This window comes from Chrysochloris asiatica, unplaced genomic scaffold, assembly GCF_000296735.1.
Source record: "Chrysochloris asiatica unplaced genomic scaffold, ChrAsi1.0 scaffold00032, whole genome shotgun sequence".
Classification (NCBI taxonomy): domain Eukaryota; kingdom Metazoa; phylum Chordata; class Mammalia; order Afrosoricida; family Chrysochloridae; genus Chrysochloris; species Chrysochloris asiatica.
The window spans coordinates 24,098,757-24,107,894 of record NW_006408550.1 but is presented as its reverse complement, the minus strand read 5'-3'; the positions used below and the strand labels follow the sequence as shown (position 1 = coordinate 24,107,894).

Here is a 9,138-nt window from a genome sequence, read left to right as displayed (position 1 = left end):
TGAAGAAGTTGGTAGAATTCTTCTATTTCATCTTCACTGGCTTTAGTGGTTGGTGCATAAATTTGAATAATAGTGGTATTAACTCGGCTTCCCTGTAGGCACATGGATATTATACTATATATCCACTACTCTAAAGCCACAGGTGTCCTGGTGTGGTGCTGTGGGCTAATGTGTCAGACTGCAAAGTCATTTGAACTGCAAGCTCGGTGGTTCAAGCTCACCAGCTGCTCCTTGGAAACCCTATTCAGAGTTGCTATGGGTCGGAATTGACTTGACGGCACTTGACAACAACAACACAAAGCCACAAGGAATCCTGGTATATAGTAGATTGCAAGTTGGGCTGCTAAACACAAGGTCAGCATTTCAAATCTACCAGTCACTCTGTGGAAGAACCATAAGGCTTTCGGCTCCCTTATGGATTTACTGAGTCAGGAACCCAATACAGGGTCATTATAAACCTAAAATGACTCAGCAGCATACAGCCACTGTCACCACCTAGCGACTGGAATGAACCTCTTCTGATATGGGGTAAAATCACTTTTCTATTGATCACAATTGCAAATCAGTATTGAGCAACAAAAACGGATGGACCAGCATCCCAGTCACTTCTTCATTAGTGGGGATTGTGAGGCTCACTAGAAGATAAATTTGCAAGGACTGGGATACTGTTCTCTTCACCTGTTTCTTTTCATACCCAATGAATTGCACACAGTGTGTATGCAGATTTTTGCTGAAAGAATGAACCAATGGATGAATGCCTGAACAAGACTGATTCTTCTCCCCAAACTGCTTTCGAAATACATGTTTCCCCCAATGTCTGAGAGTGGAGCATTCCTATGAATACATCTGTGAGCCAAAATGGTAAAAATGAAGAAACAATTGCCATTAATTTATGTGTGGAAAACATTTTGAGTGTTCTAAGACCCCCCAAAATAGTTTATGTATACCAAATTAAACCTAAAATAACATGGGAGAAAGTTGAGACTTTCTGCTCCCATAAAGATTTACAGCCTCAGAAACCCTGTACAGGGTCGCTATGAGTCAGAACTGACTCCGTGACACTAACCACCACCACCATAGTGTTCTCAGACACAATTCAAAGCTAGGGCAGCTTGATGCTTAGACATCCGTGTAGTTCTCCGAGGAGGGGCTTAGCGGTGCTGGTCTCTCTGCTCCGAGTATATGTTGTTGTTAAGTGTTGTCAAGTTGTTTCCGACTCATAATGACTCTGTATAGGCTTTCTGAGGAGTAGCTGGTGAGCTTGAACCACTAACCTTGCAGTTCAAACCGACCTTTCAGTCCAGCACAGTAACCCACAGGGTTACTGGATATATGCTGCCTCTTTAATGGCTAGGCTTACTGCCAAACAAATGCTGAATGCTAGTTTAACTTTTAGCCTTTTTTCATAAAAGTGTAAAATCCTCTTCAGATTTATTTCCATTAGTGAAAATGGGCACTGATGTAAATCTTTTGTTAAAACAAACAAGTAGGTGACATAGAGTAACGTTTTGAAAAGCAAGGGAGATCTGTACCCAAAGAGAACTCTGAGAAAGTTCTGTGAAGACCATTTTAATTAACGTAGAGAGTCATTGTATATCTTGTACAATACACTTTGAATTTTGATCAATTTGAGGTAAGTGCTGGTGTGGCACTGTTGGATAAGAATAGGACTGCTAATCACAAAATCAGCAATTCAGACCCACCAGCTGCTCCATGGAAACCCTATATTGAGCTGCTATAAGTTGGAACCAACTGAAAAGAACTTACCAACACAAATGACCTTATAAGTGCCTATGTGGTACAAAGGGCTAAGCACTTGACAACTAACCAAAAACGTTGGCAATATGATTCCCTCAGAAAAGTCTAGCCATCTGCTTTCAAAGAGTACCACCTGTGAAAACCCTGGAGACTGAATGCAGACCACGGGGTCTCTAAGTCTCCCTCCTTTAATTTTCTCAGCACTTCAACTCTTTATCTTTGCTTCCTAATCTAAGTTCATTTCCATTTATTGAAGGATACAGGTAAGGAAAGGGGAAGAAAGATGACACAGAGGGCAAAGGCAGGCTGAGAAAATGATGCTAAGGTGGCATGGGGCATGAGCAGACATTCTGCTTACCTGTGAGTGCAGACTGGGAAGTGGCTATGTGAACACATTGCTCCCAGCTAAGTGATCAAGAGGTGGGTGCTCCACTGGTTTTTCCTGGGAAAGCCTGCAATGAGAAATCCTGACTCTGACAGCAAGCTGGTGGAGCCAGAGTACTGGTTAGAGCTACTGCGTTTGGTCATTCTGAATGATTGCTGAAAGACCCCAGGCTGTGTTTACTGTTTCAGCCTCTATACAGTTCTTATTCAGGCAAATCACCTCAAGCTTCAGGTAGGGGGACCGCATCCATTTGTTTCTAAACAATATGATCTTATTGTGGCAAACATTGGGTCTTAAAATATATGAATTCTAGAAATAACTCTCTATTGTTGTTGTTGTTGTAACGTGCCGTCGAGTCGGTTCCGACCCATAGCGACCCTGTACAGGGTTTCCGAGGGTGTAAATCCTTACGGGAGTAGAAAGCCTCATCTTTCTCTCGCGGAGCAGCTGGTAGTTTCGAACCGCTGACCTTTAGGTTCGCAGTCCGATTCGTAACCACTACGCTACCAGAGCTCATTATAACCCCTTTAAAATTTGGAGGTTTGTTTCTTTATTGACAAATTTAGACTTGGGTGCACTAAATTGGATCAAGTTTTTGAAAGCTTACATAGAAGGCAAAAAGAAGAGAACTCCATTGTGGGAAACATAGGAATCCAGAAAATTGATAAACATAGGATGAAAAGCCCAACTCCAGGCTTATTATAATTGACATTTTGAAACACAATGACCAATTAACTCTGCCCTGTGTGTGGTCCAATAGGATAATGGGTGTCTCTCAAAACTTAAGGGAACAGACAATGAGTGATGCCCTGTGCTATGTTGTCTTTGTCTGTGTGTGTTTGGGGGAGAGGGGATCTTGCCTTAGAGTTAGCAGCAATAAAGGCACCTACCATTTCTATAACTTTCTTCTTGGTGCGATAAGACATCTTGGAGAGGGGGAGATTCCAAAAGATAGAGTTTTTCATCTGTGTCCCATTGTCAACATTTCCTAGTCAGCTTTGAACGAATAGTTTGGATGATCAGGATAAATACTTCTCATGACTTTATTTCACTCTCTAGGAGGCCATGTGACACTGCCAGAGTATCTCAGCTAGACCAGTGTTTCACCTGTAGATTGTGGTGTCTGCAGAGTTTATCTCATAAGCCGTTGGCATCAGACAGAGCCACAGACTGATGGGCTGAGCAGATAGGGGATGGTTAAGTTCTGCCTAGTGGTAGGAAGGTTGTGTATGAGCAAACACAAGGAGGCTAAAAGGGCTGGAGTGTCAGGCATTGAAGTCAGTTGTCAAGGGATTTGGCATGGCCCAGAGTGGCATAAGGGACTTTGTTAGTTGCTGCCAGTAAATATTAGGTTTTATTTGAGCCAACCTGCTAGGTGAATAATCTGGAAGTCTGTGCTAAAACTATAGGATCACTTGCAGAAATAGCCACTAGCCTCAGGTTTAAACAGATGAGAATAGGGTTGGCAGGGGCCCTCTTGGTCCAGGTAAGAGTTGCAGTGGCCACTGATCAGGTCACTATAATTCTCTACTTCCTTTGGGGAGGGCTACAATGGCTTAGCAACCTCAGTGATTCTTTCTTTTCCTCTCTACTTTGGAAGCAGAGCAGAAAATGATTTTGAATCCTGTTCTTTTCTCCCAGCCCACCCTCCACCACCACTAGGCATTAATCACCATGCTGGTGCTGAGGATCGTGTGTTGTCGAGCCAGTTCTGACTCAGAGTGACCCTGTCTATACAGGGCTTCCCAGGTTGTAAATATTTACAGGAGCAGAGAGCCTCATCTTTCTCCTCAAAGCTGCTGCTGGTGGTTCTGGTGTTGTGTTGCAGAGTCGGTTTCCACTCATAGTGACCCTGCACAGGGTTTCTGAGACTATAAAACTTTATGGGAGCAGAAAGCTTCATCGATCTCTTGGGAAACGGCTGGTAGTTTCAAACTGCCGACCTTGAGGTTAGCAGCCTGACTCATAACCACAACGCTACGAGAGCTCCTTTCAAAGCTGTTGGTTAATTCAAATTGCTGACTATGTGGTTGTCACCCTATGCATACTTCGTTATGCTCCTAGGCTGCCTTCCATAACTTGTCATCATTGCGGAGTCCAGATCCTTAATGTAGGTATTCAGCTTCTTAACATGGCTAGAATGCTACACTATTTCTGAACCTCAGTTTCCTGTTCAAACTCCATCTTTCTTCTGTGTGTTCAACTTTCTTCTATTCCCAGCCCCTGATAGGATTTTACCATTGATTTCCTTTCTAGTTATTTCTTCCTTGGCTTTTTGGACAGTCATATGTGTTTAATGGAGTCCTGGTGTGGTGCCACAGATAAGCACTCAATCTCAAGGTCACTTTGAACGGCAAGGTTGGCAATTCAAACTCACCAGCTGCTCCTTGGAAACCCTACACAGGGTCACACTATGAGTTGGAACTGACTCCACAGCACTTAGCAATAACAGCATGAATTTAATAACTCACATACAAGTCTAGAGATTGCCCATTAGTAAGCCCATTACTCAGTGGACTGAAGAGTTGTTTCTATCACTTGTCATCCCCACTTCCCCCCACACTTTCTTAAATTCATATAGGTGTATCTGAATTCTGCCTTTGCCTTGAATGTAATTTGCCACACCTTGTAGAATTTGATTCTGTTAACACGCAGTAAACACTGTCATTGACTACGGCATATCCTGCTCTTTATCTTGAATGCCTTTGCAGGTTCAGTGGAGGGTGGGGGGAAGGCATGAGCAAAGAGCCATTCTCATCACAATGCACTTTGCAGAGTAGGTTCATTCCCCAAACAGAAAAGGTATTGTAAAATTGTCTAGTTATCTGTCAATTTGCCTAGATGTTTCCATTCTAAAGTTCTCAAGAAGATGCCTTGCTGAGACCACATAACTCAAATTGTTTTTACCTTAGTCAAATCAGTGTCAGCAGCTGTTGTAATTCATCAGAAGTATAAACCAAGAAGTGGTGGATGATCATATTATAATGGGCTCGCACTGACGGAGCAGCCCTGCAAAACTGAGCTTTTCACTGAGCTTGTCCTTGCTGACATCTGAGACCAGGTGTCCCACAGACAAAAAAAACCACAGGGTGGCTGCTAATGTCAGGTGATCTTCCAGAGCAAGGAAGGTATCACCAAAGGAAAAAGAGAGGCCGTCTCCAAATGCTGGATTCTGAACATAGCTCTATGTGGCATTTGACCTGTCTCCTCTAACAGCACTCTTGGACTGTGGTTGTGTAAGAGACTCAGGTTTGTAGGATGTAGTATGAATGAGACCAATGCTCCAGGCAAATCTAATGCAACTCAGAAAGCTAGTTATACATACTAATTACAAAAGTTTACCAAAATATGTCATAATTATATATCAGTGTGTTAAGGGCTGGGGGGGGGGGGGGGCGGGCGGCTATGAAGGAGTATTTGTAGATAACAGTTTCAGCACTAAGAAATATCTTAATGTGTCACTGAGTCCAATTGTCAAGAATTTATGTTAGAGTCGTGGGCGAACGAGCAGGAGGCTATTCTGTTACAGGAGCGTAACAATGCCTAAATCAAAGGAACTTGTATCTTCAAGCTCATCTGGCAGTGATTCTGATAGTGAAGTCGACAAAAAGTTGAAGAGGAAAAAGCAAGTTGCTCCAGAAAAACCTGTGAAGAAGCAAAAAACTGGTGAAACTTCAAGATCCTTCTCATCCTCTAAGCAGAGCAGCAGCAGCCGAGATGATAACATGTTTCAGATTGGGAAAATGAGGTATGTCAGTGTTCGGGACTTTAAAGGGAAAGTCCTAATTAATATTAGAGAATATTGGATGGATCAGGAAGGTGAAATGAAACCAGGAAGAAAAGGTATTTCTCTAAATCCCGAGCAGTGGAGTCAGCTGAAGGAACAGATTTCGGACATTGATGACTCAGTAAGGAAACTGTAACATCAGAGCCGTATCCAACCGTACTGCTCTAGTCATTTTAATCTATCTGTTTACATTGGCTTTTGTTTTCTAACCGTTGTTTTCCAAGCTATTGTATATTTGGATTGCAGAACAATTTGTAAGATGAATACTTTTTTTTTAATGTGCGTTATTAAAAATGTTCTGAGTGAAGCTGATTTGTCAACTTTATTAAGGAGAACTGCTTGTGCCCACTAACCTAGTGTAAAATAAAGGCAAGTAATTTAAAAAAATAAATAAAGTATGTTAGCCAACATATTTCCAAATGGTGTCTGAACATTTTGAGAGATGAAGCGTCTTTCTTTCATGGTAACTTATTATATATCTGCTAGAGACAATTTAAGGAGTTCTGGTAGCATAGTGGTTACGAATCAGGCTGCTAATCTCCAGGTCAACTGTTGGAAACTACCAGCCATTCCATAGGAGAAAGATGAGACTTTCTACTCCTGTAAAGATTTACAGCCTTGGAAACCCTATACAGGGTCACTATGAGTTGGAAACGACTCCATGATACTTAACAACAACAACAAGAGACAACTTGGAGTCTTGGTGGAGCTGTTCTACAGTAGGCTGCAAACCACAAGGTTGGTGGTTCAAACCCACCAGCTATTCCTTGGAAACCCTGTACAGGATTGCTACAACTCGGTGGCACTTGACTACAGAAACAACTCAATGACTTTTCTTAAGTTAATCTAAAGTTTTCTCTCAACTTATACCAACAGGACCAAGGCTAACCCCTTCCACATGACAGCTATTAAATTCTTTTTATATTGTTCTTGAAATCTTTGAGAAGAATAAAGCAGAGAAACCAAAGAGTGATTGGAACAGTTTCAGAGCACAGATTGGTTCTATCAGAAAACTAGATGCAGTAGCTGTCTTAACACCTTTCATTTGGAAGCCGTGTAACAAAGATGGTCATGAAATTAGTCATGACTAAACTAGTGAGGCATTATTGTCAGAGGTGGAGAAGAGCTTCCTGGGAAAAGAGATCCTTTTCTGGACATTTCCAGACAAGACTAAGCAGCAGATTTGAGACCAATGTTGTCAAGGTAGGAGTTTTGCAAGGAACGATTTGAAAGAGTCATTAAATCGACTCTTTAATTAGGGGGACGGAGTTTCAGACTGAAAGACTGAAACTGGCTTTGGCTTTTCTTTTCTGCAATGGTGTACAGGTAACAGCTATGTGCAGAGCAGTGCAATTGCATCTTCTCAGTGACATTAGGTAGAGGAACATTGGTTCTTATCCAAGAATTTGAGGCGTCTTGGTGTGGCTCTGTAAGACTGCTAACTGCAAGGTTGCTTCAGCTGCTCTTTGGAAACTCTGTACAGGGTCGCTATGAGTCAGAACTGACTCAACTAACAAGCCACTGCTGGTCTGAACTGATATTTATTAATTAAAGATCATTTATACTGGGATTGTGTGATTGAGAAATTGATACCAACCTATGTGGAGCTGTAGGATAAGCACTAGACTGTGAACCACAAGGTCAGTAGTTCAAACCCACCAGGTACTCCTCTGAAACCCAGAAGGGTTCACTGAGTTGGAATCAACTTGAAGGCACTTAAAACAATATACATTTTATAAGGAATCCACAAAAGGATCTGCAGTTCGGCTGTCTAGCCAAGAAGATACTGAGGAATGAAGGGCAGTGCTAATCAGTGTTCATGCTAATTAGTGGTTAGATTAATTAGGAGGCTGACACAAGTAAGACAGTAGAGGAAATTTAGGTGAGAAGAGAAGGGAAGCCAAATGATTCTGGTTTTTAGATGCCTATAAGTCTAGTAGTGTAGTGGTTACGAATCGGGCTGTAAACCTCAAGGTCAACAGTTCGAAACTACCAGCTGTTCTGTGGGAGAAAGATGAGGCTTTCTGCTCCCGTAAAGATCTACAGCCTCAGAAACCCTACAAAGGGTCGCTATGAGTTAGAACTGACTCAACGACACTTAACAACAGCAACGTAAGTCTGCTTATACAACAAATCAATTTTAGTCTTAGTGAGGGTTCGCTTGCACCCATCAATCTGCCACCTAATTGGTGAGAGTTTCTTCTGTTCATTGTTCCACTTTAAAAACCTGAAACTAAAGAACAACTCCAGCTGAACAATGGAAGACCTTCATTTGCCCATCTTGGTGTAAAAACCTTCTAGAACTTGGGTCCTGGACTCATCATTGCTCTGTAGCTCAGTAGCTCATGAATTTGATGTTTGGCATCATAGTGTGCAGCCCAAACTTACTTATTTGAAATTTAGAAGCTGTTTTTTTCCAGCATACTTTTGTAAAATTTCAGTCACAAAATCATATCTCTTATATATTCATTGTCACTGATAAATATTTTACCGGCATAAATGAAGCCAGGAAGTATCAATTGATACTGTGGACTAGTTTATTTTTACTACATTCATGCATGATTTTAGCAGAATAATTGAAAAATAATTATTAAATTCATTGATGAAAAAATATGCCTTTCAAATTTTTATTGAAGCATGAACAGTTAAAGCAGACAGCTACAAAATCATCAGTACAAGGTACACAGTCATAGTTTCTCAATAAGCATCATGAAAAAGAAAAAAATTAATCAGTGGGAAAAGATTCATGCTCTCACGAAAGGAAATTTGTTTTTCTACTTAATATATACTTCATGGTTTTGAAGGATATATGAAACTTCTGCTGTTGCTGCTTCATCCCATCAGGTCATTTTCAACTAATAGTGACCCTACATAGGGTTTCCAAGGCTCCAAATCTCTACAGGAGCAGAAATGATCATCTTTCTCCCACTGAACAGCTGGTGGATTTGAACTGCTGACACTAAGATTGGCAACCCAACGCATGACCAAGTACACTACCAGGGCTTCTTGTCTATTAAAATTGTTGTTGTTGTTGTTGTTGTCAGGTGCCATCAAGTCGGAACCGACTTGTAGCGACCCCATGCACAGCAGAACGAAACAATGTCCGATCCTGGGCCAACCTCACTACCGCTGCTACACTTAACACCATCAGTGATGCCACCTGGCCTATCCATCTCATTGGGGGTCTTCCTCTTTTTCTCTGACCCTC

At 41.7% G+C, this 9,138-nt stretch overlaps 2 protein-coding genes across 2 annotated transcripts in view; both read left to right on the top strand.

Annotated features, from left to right (window-relative positions):
- Positions 1 to 9,138, top strand: part of GRM8 (glutamate receptor, metabotropic 8) — a 1,194,828-nt gene that overhangs the window by 1,096,408 nt on the left and 89,282 nt on the right. The window lies entirely within an intron of this gene.
- Positions 5,683 to 6,066, top strand: LOC102837671 (activated RNA polymerase II transcriptional coactivator p15-like). Its single transcript, XM_006859341.1, has one exon. The coding sequence runs from the start codon at positions 5,683 to 5,685 to the stop codon at positions 6,064 to 6,066; it is 384 nt and encodes a 127-aa protein (XP_006859403.1).

Excerpts from the sequence above, each read along its gene's own strand:
- LOC102837671 (XM_006859341.1), top strand. The coding sequence starts at position 5,683 with ATGCCTAAATCAAAGGAACTTGTATCTTCAAGCTCATCTGGCAGTGAT.